This window comes from Brachyistius frenatus, unplaced genomic scaffold, assembly GCF_029030835.1.
Source record: "Brachyistius frenatus isolate BFR_SWC_R1_liver_20210118 unplaced genomic scaffold, ASM2903083v1 Contig_140, whole genome shotgun sequence".
In the NCBI taxonomy this organism is placed as follows: Eukaryota; Metazoa; Chordata; class Actinopteri; family Embiotocidae; genus Brachyistius; species Brachyistius frenatus.
This window is the reverse complement of record NW_027210739.1, coordinates 709,473-731,071: the sequence shown is the minus strand read 5'-3', so window position 1 is coordinate 731,071 and position 21,599 is coordinate 709,473. Positions and strand designations below refer to the sequence as shown.

The 21,599-nt window shown below is 42.4% G+C and overlaps 1 protein-coding gene across 10 annotated transcripts in view; it reads left to right on the top strand.

Annotated features, from left to right (window-relative positions):
- dnm1a (dynamin 1a) overlaps positions 1-21,599 on the top strand; it is a 48,602-nt gene that overhangs the window by 531 nt on the left and 26,472 nt on the right. For 6 of the 10 annotated variants that reach the window (XM_069715288.1, XM_069715290.1, XM_069715284.1 and 3 more), the window contains exons 2-13: positions 9,095-9,168; positions 10,210-10,359; positions 10,486-10,689; positions 11,399-11,497; positions 12,603-12,763; positions 12,882-13,024; positions 13,108-13,243; positions 14,082-14,149; positions 14,966-15,104; positions 20,253-20,339; positions 21,258-21,328; positions 21,427-21,478. In XM_069715288.1, the coding sequence (XP_069571389.1) occupies positions 9,095-9,168; positions 10,210-10,359; positions 10,486-10,689; positions 11,399-11,497; positions 12,603-12,763; positions 12,882-13,024; positions 13,108-13,243; positions 14,082-14,149; positions 14,966-15,104; positions 20,253-20,339; positions 21,258-21,328; positions 21,427-21,478 (1,384 nt within the window). Of the gene's footprint in view, positions 1-9,094; positions 9,169-10,209; positions 10,360-10,485; positions 10,690-11,398; positions 11,498-12,602; positions 12,764-12,881; positions 13,025-13,107; positions 13,244-14,081; positions 14,150-14,965; positions 15,105-16,632; positions 16,772-20,252; positions 20,340-21,257; positions 21,329-21,426; positions 21,479-21,599 lie in introns of all 10 variants that reach the window. The other 4 variants (XM_069715289.1, XM_069715291.1, XM_069715285.1 and 1 more) reach the window with 1 other exon arrangement.

Here is a 21,599-nt window from a genome sequence, read left to right as displayed (position 1 = left end):
TTCATTTTTACCCCCCCCCCCCCCCTCCGACCCCCCTCTTTCAGGAAGGGTTAAATTCACCACAGAGACTCAGACGGTCCAAATCGGTGCACATATAACCAGTTTTTAATCGTTTTATATCCCCGCTTTCCTCCATGAGCACAACACCAGGGGAAGCAGCTTATTATGTTAGGCCTACAAATCCCCACTGAAGTTTATCTGTTAGCATGATGCATTCAGGAACCACAAACTCCTGCTAAATGACTTGGTATTTAATGTAACCCGCCTCTGCATATAAAGGCTTAAAAATTAGCAGAAGTTTACAAGATTTTTTTTTTTTTGACTACGCTGTGAATAAAAACAGTTTTCTTTTTAATCCCATGACATCCCATGACAGCAGCAGGGTCAGTTAGGATGCTCACTTCCTGTGTAGCAGATACAGTTACAGGCTGCCCGGTGTGTGTGTGTGTGTGTGTGTGTGTGTGTGTGTGTGTGTGTGTGTGTGTGTGTGTGTGTGTGCGTGTGTGTGTGTGTGTGTGTGTTTTATCTGACAGGGCTACCATTTTGTTGGCCACAGGCTATTTAATCCTGAGCAGACACTGGTGCATAATGATGCTTTGCCAGCGTGTGGAGAGGTTCCAGTTTAGCTGTCGGCTGGAGTTGATGATGATAGAAAGGGAACCGAGGGGACGTATCTGATGTGATATGCTGCAGTATGACCTTGTAGAGACGGAGAGAGAGAGAGTCCACCTGAGCTTTGAGCCCTTCCAGCTCAGCTCATCCATCTGTCTGCCTGTGCTTATAATGCTGTAAGTGAAGCTTACATGCAGGCAGGGTGTCACTCACTGTGTTTGCAGCCCTTTTCTTTTTTTTTTATTTCACTTGATCTGAAGAACTTCCTTTCTTTTTCCTCGAACGTTGAATCCCCGTGTGCACGCAGGGTGTGATTCAGCACTATTTCCTGCTTAAGCAAGGTCAGAGTTGGTGCGTACTGTGGCTCCGGGCCAGCTCACCCCTTCACGCTGAGCAAAGGCCCGGGTATAGTCCAAGACCAAATGTCATGCATCCCAATGCACAGAGGAAGATTTATCCGAGAACCGCAAGTGATCTCGTCACTCTCTGGTAGATCTATAGGTCCACCACAGTTCACCACATGACCACCAATCCCCATCTTAAATGGCAGTATGTGAAGCATGCCGTTTACTGTGTACATGATAGTTTCATGTGTCCATGATATGCTGCCTCCTCTTCCCATTAAACTCCATATGAGCAGATGAATGATTTCAAATATCAGAATTACACCCTAAAATGAAAATAATATAATTGGAAAAACATTTTTTTTGACAGCATCTTGCTATTACCCTTTTTACTGCTTTTTTTGTTTGTTTGTTTTTTAGTATTAGTTCGATTCAAACAGTCTCTTTACACTTATGACTGGACTGTGCTATGCTGCACACTCATTCTGCTGTTGTCATAGAAACAGCTCGTGCCTAATTATGTTGCCTGGCCCTTTGGGAGCGGTGGTTGTTTTAAATGAAGGAAAGCTTCACAACATTATTACAAGTAAATGTCACATCTTTGTAAAGATGGAAAAAGTCGCAATCTGCAGCGTTTGTGTTAATTTGTGCGTCCTCCTGGTCCACCTGCAGCGACGGCGCTCAGGTCCTCCCGTCCTCCTGCTCCTCCCGTCCTCCACCTCCCCCAGAGAAACCCTTTGTGTTTGTCCTATCTGCCCAAAACAGCACACACACTTACAATATGCAGTGTGTTTACATGTGACAGCGCTTCTTTTCCCCCTTTTCTTTTTATACAGACATTCACATCGGTGTATGTCAGAACATATGTTGGTCATCCATCAGACTTTCTGATCTTTTTGACCTCCATTAAGCTGCTTTGGTTCTTTTTGCTCTTTTAGCTGATAAAAATAAGCAGCTTCATGGTGGGTTTTTATTCCTCTCTCATACTCTCATAACCTCGACCTGTCTTTTTTTGCAGCTTATGAGTAGCTCAGACAATCAATACCAAACTGCAGGAGACTTACAAATGGCAGTTAGAGTGCAGGTACTTCAGGCATGTCAGCTGTTTAAAGCTTGTTTGGATTTACCTGGCTGCAGCACGTGGGTCAAAAGGAGCCTGAGATGGAGATACATGAGTGGGCACATTATCAAACCATTTTTTCAACATGGATGTTTTGGGATTTGGGCAAAACTAAAGAGTTCAAATTTGTGTTGGTAGGACTTTAGTTTTCGAGGCACCTTCCCTCTCAGGTGGATTAGATTTCGATTGGGTGCTGGTGGATGTCTAGCTGGTGTGACTCGGGGACAAGGACAGCCAGAAGCTGTCCAAGTATACTGTGGTAATGGCATGATAGAACACCTGAGGACACTAACCAAATCTGTCTTCATCGTCTCTCCTTTCTTTTGATGCTGCTTTCATAATTTGTCTTTCTTGCAGAGAGCTGCTGATGCTCAATATAACGTTTATCATCTTAGTTTCACCTTCGTTTCACAGTCTTTTGTGTCTCTTCATTTAAATTCAACTCTTTGAGCTTTCTTGTCATAAGATATAAAAGCGCTCAACTCCAAAGCGACGGCAAGCAATGTTAAACTAAACTCGCAGGGCTCCACTAAATATGATTGATACTGTGACACTGTATGTCATTAGACACCTTTAACGATCCGGACTGTCATCATAACTTGCTGATATTTTAAGATATTTGACTTTAGTCATTGTTTATGCTGGTGCCCTTTCTTTTGTCAAAATAATAATAAACCTAATGACTAAGATTAATTTGGCTGATTTTACGAGCTGCTCTTTGTTTGTTTTTCCTCTTGAATGATGAGAACAATTTTCATTTTATCGATGTCTTTAGCTCAAGGAGAAAAAAACACATCTCTCTTTAAGGCTGCATCTAACTATTATTTTCATAATTGTTTAATTTGTTGATCTTTTCTTCAATAAACTGATTTATTTTTAAAATCTAGACTTTAAAATGACAGAAAATAAATGCCATCACAGTCTCACAGATATTTGATTAATGATAAGAGACAAATGTCGCAAATCCTCTCAGTATTGCTACTCAAAATCTGACATGTGTCTTAATCATTTACTTAAAGTGACAATAAATAATCAGAACCGGTGCAGATTCATTCTTTTATTCTGTGCATGCAGTTCAGGCATCACTCTATGTTAGACCTGCATCTTCTGGTCGTGTCTCATCGGGTCCTCCGTGTTTGGTATAAAAGAAGACATTACATTAACATATAAATTTGAGCACAACTGTTGCTTCCAATTTGTGGCTGTCATCCAGTCAGTGTTTCAGACTCCCACGAGTCTAATTATCTCAGACAAAGCCGGGAGCCGTACTGGTCTCCAGTGCTGAACACATGAAGTGCCAGCTGGGTGAAAACTGTTAGTAAGTGTGGAGGTAGAGGTGGGGTGAATTCATTATCATTAAATATGACGTTTTCACTTAAGAGGGGACAAAAAATTGGATCGAGAGTCACAGTGAAGAGGAAGCCCAAAATTGGTAAAACTGCAACAGCACTTCGACAATTCTGTCATGATGCAGGTTTCTATTCAATAGAAAACTGCCTTTTTCTTGAATTGTGAGTTTAATTAAGTGGTTTTCGGAGATTTGAATTTCTAGATGAGGTCCGCTTACATCCGCTTCTAGCACTGTATGTAAAGTGGTAGCAGAAAATAACCAGTGACACCTGACGCAGATGAGTGTCTGTTACAGAAAGGCTTAAATTCAGTATATTGAATATCTTGCTGATTAAATGAATGTGCTGTTTAATTCAGTTTACAGCTCAGTTAGCAAGGAGGATGTTTTCAAAAGCTCAACTGGGAGTTTTTGTCCAGCGTCTAGTTTCAGCACCACGGACAGCTCTCGCAAAAGGAGCTGAAAACTAAATCAGCTCCACTAATTCTCCTAAAACACAACAAACACTGAATAATATCACTGTCAATGAGAATTGCTTTTCATGTCTAATATTCATATCATTATAGCGGATTAAAGGGCACCTCAGTTTACTGTCCCTGTGGTGGATTATAGAAGCAATGGCGGGTTTAGTAATGTTATTGTCCTCTGTTGGCACAAAAAGGTCTGAGGAGATCTCCTGCGCAATGACACGCACTCTAACAATCATTTTATGTGACATAGAGTCGGATTAACAGTTTAGAAATTAGAAAGAATTTCATATATATCGTACAACATTTTCCTGTGATATAATCAAACTGAGGAGGGTGATGCTGCTGTTTTGTTGTCAGTGAAGGCTGCAGGCTCCAACACAACCCAGAAACATAAAACCACAACACAAACGTTCTTTTCTCCTTGCTGCCATCACTGCTCCATCCCCCACACTGAGATTAATCTTATGATGTATAGCTGGTTTCATGTATTGCATAACACTGAGCGTGCTGACGAAGAGAAACAAAAAAAAACCTGAGGAGGAGGGAGGGGAACAGAGACATAGAAGAAGTGTCCTTTAATGACTTACACTGGATAATTAGTATTCTAATGTGGTAGTTTTACACCGCCTGATAATCCTTTTTCAGTTTTCTGGTACTTTAATGTTTTTCTTGGATTCCCTTCAGACTTGATAAGCAAAAATTTGATTTGTGAGCCTTTTTCTTTCTCTTAAGTAAACTGGCCAAACTAATCTTGTGATAACACTTTATTTTACAGTTCCCATAGTTTTTCTGATAAATCTCTCGACAGACACTCATATTCAAGTTTTCAATAATTCACAATTCTCACAATCATTTATCTTTGTTTAAATGGATCTTTGTCAGTTTTCCAGCTATTTATATTTCTGTTGTTCTTCTGAGGAAATTCTAGAGGAAATCAATAACTGCTTATAAAGTCAGCTGACAATGTAACCTCTGTAAAATTCCCGGGATCTTTCTAAAAAAATGAATGAATAAGATGTGTTAGTAAACAGATAAACAACTCAGGACTTTCTGAAATATTGTTTTTAAGATAAGCACTCTAGCAGCAGCTAATGATTATTGCTCTTATTAATTTTAATAAAAATTAATCAATCAATTAGTGGCCTGAAGTGGCAACAGTAAACTGCTTGTTTTGTCTGATCACCGTTCCACATGAGGCCAATAAAAGTAGCAAATCCTCACGACTGAAACATTATAGGTATTGATCTTTGTATCAGATATAAAATGAACGTATGTATATATTGATTTTCAAATAAAAATCAACCAACAAATGATTTCAGCTGTAATTAATATCAAATTGATTTGTTCTTTGAAGGAAACTCTTCAGGCAATCTTTACAAATAAATAGGACCTGTAAAACAGTGTTAGTCTCATTATAACAATAAAATCTGTTTCACAGAGAGGTCGAATATGAAAACAGGAACGTATGAGTGAGAAAGCAGTTAGCGAGAGACAGAGGAAGAGCGGACATCGTTTGTTCTGATACTGCTACAGAGGATTACCTCTAATCTCTGTTTGGGCCGCAGTTTGCCTGCAACACATTCTCCTATTGGCTGCGGTCTAATCTCGATGCTCACCGTCCAGCAATCAGCTGTTTCGTTGGCTCCGTCTTCCACTGTGGTTTACAGCAATGTGTGTGTGTGTGTGTGTGTGTGTGTGTGCAGCTGTGCAGGTGTGTGTGTGTGTGTGTGTGTGTGTGTGTGTGTGTGTGTGTGTGTGTGTGTGTGTGTGTGTGTGTGTGTGTGTGTGTGTGTGTGTGTGTTGTGTGTGTGTGTGTGTGTGTGTATTCATTAGAAAATGACCCAAACGCTGCTGGGAAGTAGAATTGCCCGGTTGTGCCGGTTCGCTGCCGTCAGGGCTCGTGAGGCTGCAGACGTTAGAGCAGGATTAGATGAAGCTCTGTGTGACGGTGTCTGGGAATCGGAAGTGAGGTGACGCACTGATCACTGATGTCACTGATGTCACTGATGTGTATGTGTGCACTCATGCTGGCGTCTGTGTTGTTTGCTCACCACTGTTTGCTCAGCTGTGACTCCACGACAGTAAAGATCAGTGTGTCTGTGACCTCCCTCGATCCTGTGACCAGCCAGTATCTATTAATTCACAATGTCAACTCGAAGCCTCGTTTTGATCCGCTGCCATTTGCCCTGTTGAAGTTAATGCATTACGCTTCAATAGAAACTTCCTGAATGCATTTCAAATTAAAAGCCCACCAGACAGAAACCCTTTTATTGTGAAACATTTGCAGGAACGTGTTGTGACTGAAATTGGACAATCGTACTTTAGATGAATGATTCAGAACGACCGTTTAAAAATAGCAGGATTATGCTGTTGAGTATGTAAACTTGCCTTCACAGCGGTTATACAACCTAAGAAACCAGCCACAACTTCACCGTGCACATAGACGTCCATCAAACCGAAGATTTTCTTAAATGTTCAATCAAACTATGAGGTGGATAAATGTTGCTGCCAGAAACACTGACAGGACTGAAAGTGCTTTTAGACCGACTGATTGCTGAGAGCACTTATAGGTAAGTGCTTGCAGAAGGTATCTTGATGTCACCTTAAAATCTCTCTCAGCGTCTCTCCTTCTCTTCATGTTGCATAAATATCTCGATTTTTATCCTCCTGTGCTCCGTTTCATTGTTTCAAATGTTGGCCGTCTCCTCTGTGTCTCCGTGGTGTGGGGATTGTGTGCGTTTGGCAGTAACATGAGCGTAGAGGAGGGTAGGAGGGGGGGAGGGAGAGAGAGGGGGGGAGGGGACTGTCACCCTCTCAAAAAGATTAGGTCAATGATGAGTGATTGGAGAGAGAAGAGAGAGTCACTCTTTTAGTCTGTGTTTTCAAGAATGTGGTAAACACGCTGTGTGTGTGTGTGTGTGTGTGTGTGTGTGTGTGTGTGTGTGTGTGTGTGTGTGTGTGTGTGTGTGTGTGTGTGTGTGTGTGTGTGTGTGTGTGTGTGTGTGTGTGTGTGTGTGAAAACCCTTTTGAAGGATACCCGGGGTGGCAGTTTGAGGGGAGGATGAGGAGGAGTGGAGTGGGAGGAAGACCTGCAGTTAAGACCATCTGTCCTCTCTAAAAGGTGTTCAAGTGGGAGAGAGGAAGGCCCATAAACACACACACACACACACACACACACACACACACACACACACACACACACACACACACACACACACACACACACACACACACACACACACACACACACACACACACACACACACACACACACACACACACACACACACACACACACACACACACACACACACCTTCACTCTTGCAGGCAGGTAGACCACATGATAGAAATGCTTAGAGAGAAAACAACAAACACAAAAGGATTATGTTTTCAGGTTGTGCGTCTCCCATCAGCCTGTAAAATGGCAAATGATCAGTTTTATAACTCAGTTTTTTTTTTTAATACAGATTAACGAATGAGATTAAATGTCCATGAGTGAGATTTAAAAGTGCTGGCAGACAGATTTATTTTCCCTTTTGACAGAGAAGCAGTTTTAGCTCAGGTGCATCTCAGAGGTGCGAATTGAGGAACTATTCCTTCAAAGATCGAGCAAAGTGCACTCGATCGTCACGTTTAACATTTAATTGACATATTGCCGTTTCCTTGTCGTGCGTTCAGGCAGCTGGGAATTGGGAAAGTTCCCATTTGGGAAAATCTGCTCTGTTTCCTCCTTTCAGAAGTGACAAACGACGCCGTCATTACCCATATAAACAAAAATCAGGGATGAAATGGAGTTCATGATATTTTAGGCAAACTAAGTCGAGCTATTTAAAAAGCTTCCATCTCTCCTGGTGAAATATTCCCAGTTCTACGGTGCAATTTCCCACTCTGAGGTTGGATCTTTCCCACTTTATGAGTTTGCTCATGAACGCATCGACAGTTTTGAACACAGCGGCTCAGGTCTGATTAACTCTCAGCTCATGACTCGTGCATCCAAACTGCCTCGGGCTTTGCTTCAGGTTCAAACAGAGGCCTCATCTATTTCTTAGTTGTGCCGTTCAGCTGATTCTCTCATCAGATATGAGGTTTTTTTGTTGTGTGGACACATTTTAAACAACCTCTGTCTTCAGATTAAGAGTTCATGGTTGAAAACAGAATATTTATCAGAAACATTTGTCTCTTTCTTTTACTGCATTTCTGTAAAGAACACAAATATCCTGGAGTTCAAACTGCAGCACATGAATCTGCAGCAGCTCTCCTTGTTATCGCTCAGCATGCATCACTGAATGACAACTGTCACGTCAGCTGGTCGAGGAGCTCACAGTGCTGGCGGCGGGTTGACGCTGATGTTGCATAAGCAGCTGAACGCCTCCAAAGAAAACAATCTTGTGCATAAGAAGTCATGAAAACCATCTGGAAGGCTCTTTACACCTCAGACGCACCAGAGCATTGTTTTAGTCACTAACAGATGTTAAACACTTTGATTTGTTTTTTTTTTTTGTTTTTTTTTAACTTTGAGAGGTGGAAAAGAGAAACATTTTATATTACAAAACTACAAATTGACCTTTTTAAAAATCCTCTTCAGTAATTCAATTAGCAGAAATTGGACTAATTATATTAAATAAATAAGTACGTGTTTATTTGTCGGTGAACCGTCAGTGCGATTGAAATGTGAAGTTGTTCTGTAATATTGCCTGATTTTTTCTTTTTTAATGAGAACCATTAAAACACATTAAAGCTCCCACAGTCAGTGGCAGTTTTGTCTAATTTCCTCTGTTTTACTAAAACAAAATCACTTATTTTTACACTCCAGCAACTGCGATGGTCATTTTTCATTATTTCGTGATATTTCAAACCATCAATATTCTTCAAAGTAACTGATAATGTCAATATTTGTTTTACATCAGTTAAATGGGCTTTCTTGAGGGAATAATACTGAAGTCTTCTCAGAGCCTCAAGAAGCTGATTCATTGTTACTGAACCGTTTATTCTCTCGTTGTTCTTTGATGACACGTTTGTTTGTGACGTCGTGTTTTTCAGCTTTCTGAATGGGTTTATTTGTTTTTGTATGTTGGGTAACACTCATGATCGTTCAGTGTCTATATGTACGTTTTTTTTGTTGTTGTTGTTTTTTTACTGTTGTCCTGGATTGTTGTTTGTGTCACTGACCAATCATCCCTCTCGTCTGCTGTGTTACAGGGATTTCCTTCCCCGTGGTTCTGGCATCGTGACCCGTCGTCCTTTGGTTCTGCAGCTGATGAACTGCTCCACAGGTAAAAATCATAAAAGTATCTATGAGGTTCTTGTCTTCCACTTAATGTGATATGTAGTACTATCAGTCCATCCATTAACTACAGCAGCTTTATCCTGAATACACACAGACAGAAACGTGCTGTTTGGTGTTTCTGCAGGAATAAAACTCAGTTGTGTTTTCTGTTGTCCAATTTATGACGAACAGTTTGTCAACTAAAAAAAAAAAAAGGATGACGTTAGCTCACGTATGGTTTTTTTTGTAGAAAGCCGGAGGAGAAGACGATGTTTGTAGTATTTTGTGGGTTTAATTATTAGCATATAATAACCATCTAACTAATTGTTTATGAGTTGAGGAGCTCTGGTGGAGATGGATGTCTTGGTGAAGTCACCCTGAGCTTTCTGAAGCGATATTTTAAAGCTTAATGCGGCTGCACGCAATCTTTTACCAGAAGGTGAAGAGAAAGGTCGTCTCTCGTCTCTTATCTCCGTGTTTTGTTGAAGCCATTAAACAAATTACATCTTAAAGCACGAATTTTAACGTCGTACATCTTTAACACAGCAAATCCTCCACGTGCATCTTCCTCCTCCTACCCTTCAGACACATGAGATCTTTCTTGGTCACACAGCAACCCTCTCCTCTCTCCTCTCTCCTCCTCTCCTCCTCTCCTCTCCTCTCCTCTCCTCTCCTCTCCTCTCTCCTCTCTCCTCCTCTCTTCTCTCTCCTCTCCTCTCCTCTCCTCTCCTCTCCTCTCCTCTCCTCTCCTCTCCTCTCCTCTCCTCTCCTCTCCTCTCCTCTCCTCTCCTCTCCTCTCCTCTCCTCTCCTCTCCTCTCCTCTCCTCTCCTCTCTCCTTATCTCTCCTCCTCTCTCCTCTCTCATTGCTTCAGTGCTTTATTTAATAATGTAGCTGGAATTACTGCCTGTTCATTTTAATAGTTTCTTCCTGAAAATTGCTGAGTTTCCTTTTTACATTTTTTACTGCTGTATTATTTTCCTCATTTCTATCTTGTGTGATGTCGCTCCATTTTTCTGCAGTTTCACTTCCATTGATTTGTCTTCCAGAATATGCTGAGTTCCTGCACTGTAAGGGAAAAAAGTTCATCGACTTCGATGAGGTGCGGCAGGAGATCGAGGCGGAGACCGACCGTGCCACCGGGGCCAATAAGGGCATCTCCCCGGTGCCCATCAACCTGCGAGTCTACTCTCCTCATGGTGAGTTTGGGATGATATTCATGTTGTTTATACAGTTATATTAAAGGTCAATATGATCTCATTTTGATCCAGTCCATCAGTGTTAGTGTTTTCTTAGTTCCTCTGTTCCCTTTTTCCTCCTCACAGTGCTGAACCTGACACTGGTGGACCTGCCGGGGATGACCAAGGTGCCCGTGGGCGACCAACCGGCAGACATCGAGTCTCAGATTCGAGAAATGCTGATGCAGTTTGTCACCAAGGAGAACTGCCTGATGCTGGCCGTCTCCCCGGCCAACGCGGATCTGGCCAACTCTGACGCTTTAAAGATTGCCAAAGAGGTCGACCCTCAGGGTGAGTGTGTGTGTGTGTGTGTGTGTGTGTGTGTGTGTGTGTGTGTGTGGCAGACAACCGCACACACACACTCACACACACAAAGTTCACAGAAATGTAGAGAAACTAACGAGACAAAACTCATCTACTGACCTGGATTTTTAAGTACTCCACTTGAATATGTCCATATTCATTTTAATCTGATACTGCTCTATGAGGGAAATGTTGAACTTTTTCACCCCACAACAGTTAATAAGTACTTTCAATCCCCAAAAAAATCTCATTATTTTACAGCTCACATTACTGCATGAGTTGTTTTTTTTCCTTTTAATTCCTTTTATTTTCCTAATCATTTCTATTTGAATGGTTTTTGTGTGTTTCTCTTCTTTGCTCATGTTGTGAAGCCCTTTCAGGTTTTATTGTGAAATGTGCGATACAAATAAAGATGATTACAAGTGAAACAAAATATAGTGCAACATTAAAATTTTGCTAGGACATGAATTCATCAGAAACAATAATCCTGTAGTGAAAACTAATATTTATAATTGTAAAAAGTGTCAATCTGCCAGTTTTGATAGTACAGTACTTTTATTTTGGTAAAATTTTGATTATTGGAGTGTTTTTTTTTAAAAACACTTTACGTCGAGTATTAAGAACTTCAGAAATCATTTTCAGATTAGTTTTTAGTTCAATTTATTAGATGTCTGTGTTTGTGTGTTTTTGCATGTAGGTATGAGGACCATCGGTGTGATCACCAAGCTGGACCTGATGGATGAGGGGACGGACGCTAAGGAGATCCTGGAGAACAAGCTGCTTCCACTCAGGAGAGGTGAGTGCACACACACACACACACACACACACACACACACACACACACACACACACACACACACACACACACACACACACACACACACACACACACACACACACACACACACACACACACACACACACACACACACACACACACACACACACAGGGTTCTTCAGGGTCGTCACAATTACGCACTGTTTCCCTCTTGTGGTAAAAAGGAGGCCATGTTCAGAGCTCCAACCTCAGAAAAATATATTCAGTAAACAGGAGGAGGGATGATGTGTGTGTGTGTGTGTGTGTGTGTGTGTGTGTGTGTGTGTGTGTGTGTGTGTGTGTGTGTGTGTGTGTGTGTGTGTGTGTGTGTGTGTGTGTGTGTGTGTGTGTGTGTGTGTGTGTGTGTGTGTGTGAGAGCCTGTATGTGTGTGTGTGTGTGGCGGTGGGGTGCGATAAAGCAGCACTGAGTAAGAAATCAAAAGACAGACAAAATAGATGGAAGACAGGAAGAGTTGAGAAGGAGCAAAGAGAAAAACAGCTCACATGTATCTTGTGGGCTGCCCTTTATTGCAATGTGCTGATGTGGTGCTTTTCTTTTCCATTTGCACTTGGTTAGATCTCAGGCATGTGCTTTTGAATATTTTCCATGTTCTTTGTTTTTTTTCTCTATGTTTTTTTCTTTTTTCTCTCCGTCTCCCTCGGTCTAATGCCGTGGATGTTCGCGTTTACAAGGCGGCTGGCTCTCAGTCATAGACCATGAAACAGCTTTTTAAACCAAAGGGATGCATGAGGAAACTTTACTGGAGGTGGAACGGGATCCTTGTGACCTGAACTCGCCTGGTTATTTCTCCTTTTTCTTTTCCTGTCTGTCTGAAAAATATAAATACGTCAAGAAATTCACTCAATTTCACTTTCTTGCTTCCTTTCTTCTATTCTTCTGAGTTTTACACAGATAAACATTAATAAACACCCAGAACAGTCCAGGATTGCTCTAATAAGCTCTTTTATCCTCCAGACAAATGAACAGATTGGTTTTTAGTCGACTCTCAGAGATGTGGATGGTTTCCACGGTGTTTCAGTCTGTATTATAAATGCTGGTGGGACTCTTGCCTGTTGTGTTCAGGTTACATCGGTGTGGTGAACAGGAGCCAGAAGGACATCGATGGAAGGAAGGACATTAACGCTGCTATGGCTGCTGAGAGGAAGTTCTTTCTCTCCCATCCCGGATACAGACACCTGGCCGACCGCATGGGCACTCCCTACCTCCAGAAAGTCCTCAACCAGGTCTGGACAGGAGCTCAAACTTACGCCCCCTCCTGTGGTTTTTTTCTGCAACACAAAGTCTGCTCTCCGATGTTCCCCATATTCCCACTGATCTAACCGTGACCTTTGACCTGCGCAGCAACTGACCAACCACATCCGGGACACGCTGCCGAGTCTGCGGTCCAAGCTGCAGAGTCAGCTTCTCTCCATAGAGAAGGAGGTGGAGGAGTACAAGAACTTCAGACCTGATGACCCGTCCCGCAAAACCAAGGCTCTCCTCCAGTGAGTAGACAGACAGACAGACAGACAGACAGACAGACAGACAGACAGATGCATTTGTTAGCTGTGTCTCTGCCTCGCTGCAGGATGGTGCAGCAGTTCTCGGTGGACTTTGATAAGTGCATCGAGGGCTCCGGCGACCAGATCGACACGGCCGAGCTGTCAGGTGGCGCCCGGATCAACCGCATCTTCCACGAGCGTTTCCCCTTTGAACTGGTGAAGGTATGTGTCTGTCCGAGGTCACGTGTGTGAGCAGGTTTGATTGTCTTTTTTTACATTTATTTTCCCGTGTTTAACTTATGTAAACTGTTTGTATGGCAATCTCCCCATGGTGCTCCTCCCTCCTCACACTCCTCCCTTTTCAGTTTAACAACATCCTCCCTGTTGCTCTTATCCTCTCACCATATACATCTACATCACATCCCTCCCTCACGTCCTCCCCGTCTAGACTCCACATCATCTGTATCCCCAGCTTGTCCTCCGTCTCTCTAAACTTTTTACTTCACTCCCGCTTTTTCCCCTTCTCGCCCAATCAGCTGTTTATCGGCCTTCGTCTCCCCCTCTCCCCTCCCCCCCACCCCCCTCTTATCCAGCCTCCTCTGTGTCCTCCTTCGCCCTCCGTCTGAGGATATAAAACTTACTGTGTGTGACCCGAGCTGCAGAAAACTTCCCCGAGAGGACGGAGCAGGTTTTCTCCACAGGACCGACTCAAAACACAGAAAACCTGAGAGTCTGCCAGATACATTAGGACTCAATTCATCATTATGTTTTTTATGTTTAGAGTGCATGCTTTACAGAAAGTACTAAACTGGAAGGCGGCAGTGAAGAATGTGGCATTACAGTAAATAAAGGAGAGATACTTAGACAAATACATTAAAAACAGATGGTAGCGGGATAATAGACAAGGTTACGTGATGTGTGCAGCCCTGTGTGTGTGTGTGTGTGTGTGTGTGTGTGTGTGTGTGTGTGTGTGTGTGTGTGTGTGTGTGTGTGTGTGTGTGTGTGTGTGTGTGTGTGTGTGTGTGTGTAATCATTCCTCTCCTCTTTGTCTGTTTTTCAGATGGAGTTTGATGAGAAAGAACTGCGCAAAGAAATCAGCTACGCTATCAAGAACATTCACGGCATCAGGCACGTCCGCCCTCCCTCCCTCCCTCCCCCCCTCCCTCCCCCCCATCCCTCCTCTTCTTCACCTCCCTCCGTCTCTTTTGTCTCTGCTGCATCCAACTGCTTCTCTTATCCAAGTCCTGCTCTGAAATTAAAAACACACGGAAGCAGAAGATATTTAGGATCAGATACGTGATGCTTCATATTCTGGCCTCTCCTCGTGCTTTTTGTTTGTTTGTGCGTCCGTGCTGGTGTGTGGCTTGTCTTTGTGTCGTTTGTCAGGCTGGTGAGATCCTGCAACGTAGATAAGGAATTGTGTGCGAGCTTTTTTTTTGTTTTTTGTCCTTGTTCTCCTGCAAATGAATGATGTGCACACACGCACTGTATCACGCTAGAAGGCCAAAAAAAAAAATCTGAAAAAATATCATGTTTTTATTGAGGAACCAAAATAGTATTTGCAGGATACAGTAAAGCCATGTGGGATTATGAATTTATGGCAGTTATCTATTTATGAGTTTCACAGAGAGCTTGAACTTGAAATTCATTTGTTTTATGACTTAATTTTATTGCTCTCAGACAGTTTTGGAGCTTCATTCCTTCTCTGTCAAATTTGTGTTTGTTCATGTTTTTTGGGGGTGAAAGCTCAGAAATGGAGGGTAAATCTTTTACGATTAACACTCTTCTCTCCATCCAACCCTCCTCCCTCCCTGCTTCTTTCTTTCTTTTTTTCTTTCTTTCTTTCTCTCTTTCTTTCTCTCTTTCTTTCTTTCTTACTTTCTTTGTCTCCACCACCCCCCCTGGTCTTTCGGCCCTGTGGCTGGTTCTCTCTGTGTCGGGCAGAACTGGCCTCTTCACCCCGGACATGGCCTTTGAGACCATTGTGAAAAGGCAGATTGGGAAGATTAAAGAGCCTTGCACCAAATGTGTGGACATGGTCATTTCTGAGCTAGTCAATACGGTTAGGCAGTGTACCAAGAAGGTAAAAAAAATCAAGCAAACAGTGGATAGCTCTTGTTTTTCTTATATTGCTTTAAAACCCCCCTCATCCACAAAGTCCCTCTGCTGTTCACTCCCTCCTACTGCGACCACCTGACTCTCTCCAGCCCTCGTTGTCGTCGGACAGCGAGGGGGCACCTGGAGGGGCAGGGTGGGCCGCGGTGTACCCGCCTGCCTGCCTGCCTGACTACTGCGCCGCTGCGGACGGTTTGGCTGGACAGGCTGGCTGTGGTATAGAGTTGTGCTGAAGAAATCCAGTGTGGAAGCTGAGCGGTCATTCGAATACGGTTGCCTATAAAAAGAAGCGTTCAGTTATGCTCAAAACCAGAAATTATGACTTTGATGAATTCATTTTTACGACAGTTTCTTCCAGAAGCATTAGTTGTAGTTTTAATGCACTTTTTACTCACTGGAAGCACATTTTTAAGGAAATGTTGGACACAGAGAAGTGCCAGACAAGCTTAATGTAACAGGGAGTCCTTTTCATAGTGTGCTCTATTGCAGATAAATTGCTTTTAATTGTTCAACAGAAAATTAATTAATGACTTCATCCTTCTAAAGAACTTTTGAGTGCGAAACTCTTTCCACCTTGTCTCGTGCACCGAGAAAAACACGTGTTCACATACCTGGCAGCCGTATTGGATGACCTCAGTGTCCAGACTTTGTTGTGTGCCAGATCGCAGCCGTGCACCTGCAGCCGTCAGGAGCCACAACAATCACGGCTTAACTGCTCCTCCGCATGCCTCGGTGGGGGAGGGTGGGGGGTGGGTGGGGGTGTTTTTATCCAAATGGATCCACTGTGACCAAATCATTTTTAACAGGGGTTGGACTGCAACAACATGCAGGCCAGTGGATGATAGATGTTATGATGAGGCTCCTGCTGGAAGTCGGAGGAGAGGGAGGGACGGGTGGTGGACGAGTGGGGGACGGGTGGGGGACAGGTCGACACCAGGACGGTGTCCTGGCTGAACGTCAGGGTGCACAGCTGCGGTCTCGCGGTGCGTCGCTTGGAGTTTTTGGCTGGCGGAGATGTGCAGGCTGGGAGCTCTCTCTGTTTCTCTCTGACTCTCTCAACTTCTCTTTCTGTCCTCTCTTTGTTCGTAGAGAGTCTCCAGCACTGTCCTGTTTTAGAACGGCTTCAGGGGGAAACCAAATGTCTCACTTTGCATTTTCTTCCTTCTGTGCTGTTTATCCCTCCAACACCCCGACACCTCTTCTCGTCCTTCTCGTCCTTCTCATCTTCAATCTGTCCTCTCTTCTGTTCCGTCTCCAACTTTTTACCTTCCTCGTCTGTTTTTTTTTTTTTTGTGTCCCTCACCATCCGCTTTCACTCCTTTTGTTTTTATTCGTCTCACCTCTACACTTTCTTACTCTGTGATTTTATCTTTTCATTTGGTGCTTTCCCATTCCCTTCCTTCTCCGTCTTTATCTCTTGTTACTTTCTTTTGTTTTTACTCCTCTCTCTTTCTCTTTCTCTTTCTCTCTCTCATGCCGCCTGCCTATCCCTACAGGACGGGGCTATTCACCCCTGACCTGGCCTTTGAGGCCATAGTGAAAAAGCAGATCCAAAAGCTGAAGGAGCCCACACTGAAGTGTATAGATATGGTAGTGAGTGAACTCACCTTCACCATACAGAAGTGTAGTCAAAAGGTAAAAAGCCAAAGAGAACCAAGCCACTCTCACTATCTCTGTTAACCTCTCAGGTAGGGGTAGACTGATGGCTGGAGATTCCTTTCACACACAGCTGAAATCAAATGTTCGAGACAAACAGTGTTTGTAAAGTATTTTTTAAAGAACAGAAGTTACATTCGGTGACTTTGAGATTTGGAAATAGAGTTGAATATTTGTTTCTTTTACGATGGGAAAATATTAAGACTTATTTTCTAAGTTAATGTGGAACTGCATGGTTTTATTCATTTGGATTAAAATAGTTGGTATGTTTAACCTTCAAGTCTAAACTGTGTGTCCTCAAAGCGAGACTTTATGCTCATTTTTACTTTCAAAAGCACTTAGAAAAATAGCGTCACGGCTTCGCTTTGCCGAGCGTCAAAAAACAGCTTGTTTAAGAAAAACAAAACCTCGTGGTTTTTAATGCGGTAAGAGTTCGATGAACAAAAACACGTGGTCAGGATTACGCACCAAAACTACATTAAATCCATGTCGCCATCTTTTGGGCTCAAACCGTAGTCTCGTCGTAAAATATCTGCGACTTCAGGCCATCGGGACGCCTCTTTACAAGGACTTCACTGCTACCCTCTAGTGGACTGGCAGGTGTACTACATACTTTGCCGCGGTACTGGACTGATCTTGCAGATCATTAACCAAAAGTATTGGACAAATTCAAATGTTGACTTGGTGATGGCGCAGATCGAAAAAAATCAGCAGATCAACAATCTGATTAAAACATTTTTTTGTGAGAATGTATGCTGAGACATTACATTACTCAAATGCGCAAATGTCAACCTCATAGTGGCGCTAAAGTAAAGTCATAGAATCACCAATATCAGTAAGCTTCATCTGAGAACCATGAATGTTTAAACAATTAAATATTTTAAATTTCACCAAAGTGCAGCCATGGAACGTGATTTCTTAGATGAAATTTAGAACTCAAAATAATATTAATAGAATTAAAGTGTTTTTTAATGCAAACTAAAAGCAGAGAAAATTACAATCCTCTAAAAATGAGGTTGTCAAATACTTCAGCCAGCAAATATCGGTCTATCCTTACTGTAACCATGTAACCTGCATTTTAATTTAACTTTCTTTGTCATTTGTCTTCTGTCAATTATTGGCTTCATATTGACAAGTTATCAAACTGCATGTTAGATCATTTTCTTTCCTCTTTGATCTCATGATGTCTAAAAATCATCTGCTTCAGTTTGATTCAGATCCTATTTTTCTGTCTTTGTCAGTGTGGTTTAATCCAGCGGAGTGACTGATTGTGAAGTTCCACTCACTGACCGACTGACACACTCTGAGCGTCTCTTTATTTCTCTTTTTCTTTTTCTTTTTTTCATTTCTCTTCCGTCCTCTCCATCCCGTCATCCTCCAAACCTTTTGAACCGGCTGCTTCCTCGCAAAGCAAAATGACCAAAACAGAGCAGTGTGACCTCCTTTGGATTTCTCTTCTCTGTCATGATTTAATCCTGATTTCACTTTCAGAGACATACTGTATTTAAAGATACTGTATGGTAATATACAGTGTTTGGGAAAATCCACAAAGGGGTCAGTTTGACGTCCTCCTACACCTCCCTGTCTCCCATCCTTCCCGCCCTCCCTGCCTCTTTGCACTGCATGTCAGATTCAATGTGAGTGCCTATGCCTAATTCCCCTTTTTTTTTTTTTTTTTAAAACAAGTTATTATCAGCCGCTGTTGTGTTTCTCTGTCAATATTTTAAGACACTGAAAACACTTCAGCAGATTTTGACAGCCTGTTTTCTGTCTTCAAGCTGCGATGCACCTTTCTAGTCGCACCACTAATGTTCCTTTCAGTTGCTTTGATTCAAGACACATTCACTTTTATTGTTGTTTTTGTTTTGTTCATGCTTTAATTTTCATGATTTTCATCACTATCTGGTGTGAAAACCATGAAATGCTCCTCATCAGATCGGTAATGGTGACATTGTTAATTTAAGCTGCAATCTGAATCAAGTCATTACAGTTTTACTTAAATAGCTCAAAATTACAAAATTGACCTCAACTGGTTTCACATCCATTTAAATGCTGCCTTCAAATGGAGCCGTTTACTTTCATATAAACACCAAACGCTGAATTTTCTCTCACAAATTGTGACTTGTTTGCGGATGTTTTCACAAATGACGAAGTTCTGTGGTTAGTAAAAGTAATTTTTTTGTTAGATGTTTAGCTAATACAATAATTTTTGTCACAAAAAGTCTTCAAATCTAATAATGTGACGAAGGAAACTGTTGATGTAGCCGCTGTGGCTTCTTCATACCATCTGTGTTGTTGTTGCCCAGCAGCTGCGTTTTACATGATTTAACTACTTTAACGCGAAGCATACTGGGCACTCAACAGAATTATTTACAGTCCACGGTTTTACCCGAACCTGGAAGTAATGTCTTCTCCTTCTTTTGTTGTTAAATGGCAGTTAGCAAACAGCTTTTAGGTGCATTACCGCCACCTTCTGGTTGGCGTACCACATTAATACCAGGCGTCGGTAAAAAAAACAGAAGACAAGACAATAGTCACATAAACTGTTCTGATTGTTAAAAAAAATCATGACCCATCCGTAATAATACCTCTACGTATCGCGTGTTGCTCTTGTTCACATGGAGAAATAAAAAGCGTGACATAGCTGCTAGCAGAATAATCACTTGTCATCGTCTGTTTTTAACACTCTCACAGTGACAATAAAATCCTATGATAAATGCAGTTGGACCGACATTTATCTGAACATCCTGACCCATTATTGTCAAGCATGTATTCTTTATGGGTGTCATCTGCTCTGTAACTGGACCAAACCCAGGAAGCAGTAAATCAACTCTATTGAAAACCACTCGCCCCCCAAACCATCCGACAGACATGAAAGATGCATTGCAACTTGCACGAAAACAAGCATATATTTTTCTTTCTGGCGCTGTGATTTGGGTTTTTTGAGTTTTCCTTCTGTCCTCGCACTTCTCCTAAATGTGTTTGTGTCACATTGGAGGCCCACCAATGTCTGCGTTCGTGGGTTTGCAATGAGCTCATGGAAAAAAGACCCACAGTGTGCTGGGAAAAGAAAGCTTCACTGCCAGGAACATTGTTTATTCTGTGTTTGTGTGGTAATATCACAGACTTTGCACTATTCTCTTGCATTTGTTCCACATTGGCACATAAAAATCTAATCTCGCACGAGTCCGCCCGCTGGTCGGGTTGTGCAGCGACTAGAGCCGAGTCTGGGATAAACGCAGACCCCTCCAAACATGCCACGTTTAACCGTGTTTCTGTATTTTGTTGTATCGGTGGAGCTGTGTGTTGTGGTTCAGTGAGATGAGTAACTCGTGGTTTACCGAAGCTGTGTGTTGATGTGTGACAGTTTGTGTGTTGGCGTGTGTGTGTGTGTGTGTGTGTGTGTGTGTGTGTGTGTTTGGTTGCTTTGCTACCTACCTACTGTTTTCTGTGCTCGCAGCTTGCTCAGTATCCCTTGCTGAGGGAGGAGATGGAGAGAATCGTCACTCAGCACATCAGAGACCGAGAGAACCGCACTAAGAACCAGGTAACGCACAAAAACGACACATCCAGTGAGATCAGCGGGTAGTTCGTGGTGGGTGGTAGTAATGACGACGATTAACATAGTTTTATTACTTTGTAAAGAGGTGTTCGTCCTGCCACATGCTGTAAAAAATATGATTTAATGATATTATAATTGTTTAGAAGGTCTGGTATGTCCGGACCAGAGGGGTGACCCGGGGGTGGCATAGGCTCCTCCTGCAATCTGATTGGCCTGCGGAGAAGGTGTTTGGTAATTGACTCGCCCACAAATATCCCTTTTCATTTCGAGGGCCCAACAAGGTTTATACCCGAGTGGATTTTGTGCTTCATAAGGTCAAACCCACGTTGTCCAAATTCAAAGTCGTTACCCAGCTCTTGAGCTGGCACCGCTTGGGTTGCCGTGTTTTTCCCCTCCGCCCATTTCACATGTCTCTCCCGGGCTGTGACTCACGTCCAAAGGAGGGTTTGAACATTTGTCAAGTAACCGTGGTCTAACTTATAACACCACAAAATGACCCCAAAAAAAGCCCCAAAAACCATCCAAAAAAACTCCGCTAAACGCCTACAAACCATGTAAAATCATACATATGGTATTTTTTTTGTCTTCAAGTCTGAGTATTTTGAAGTTGTGGGGGGGATTTTACATGTCTGTCCAGTGTCAATCTCACATATTCTTTTTATTGCTGTAAACTATGTTGAGTCACACACAACTGCTAAACATGATGCTATTTCATATTGGAATATTTTACATCTTTTATTTGATATTCATTTATTAAAAAAAAAAATGAAACTTTTAATCCTGCACAGATTATTATTGCAGAGAACCGTGGAGTAAAAACACAACAGATAAAATAACTGATCAATAACTGAAACGTGTGAGCTTTCATTGATAACAGCTCTCTCTCTCTCTCTTTCTGCTCAGGTGTTGCTGTTGATCGACATCGAGTTGTCCTACATGAACACCAACCACGAGGACTTCATCGGATTTGCCAAGTGAGATCTTTTTATGTAGAACATTTACATCTAAATGTTCGACTCATTTGCCGTTCGAGGCCGAAATCCAGCATCTCCTGATGTGTTTTGTCGTGCAGCGCCCAGCAGAGGATCAACCAGATGAACAAGAAGAAGGCAGCTGGCAACCAGGTACCGTGATCACCAACATGTCCGCCGTGCATAGTCGCCGGTGTTTTACAGGTTAATGCTGCTCGGAGCTGCAGCAACACGACGATTCCAGATTGAACTGATCTAAATGTGTTTTGTCTGT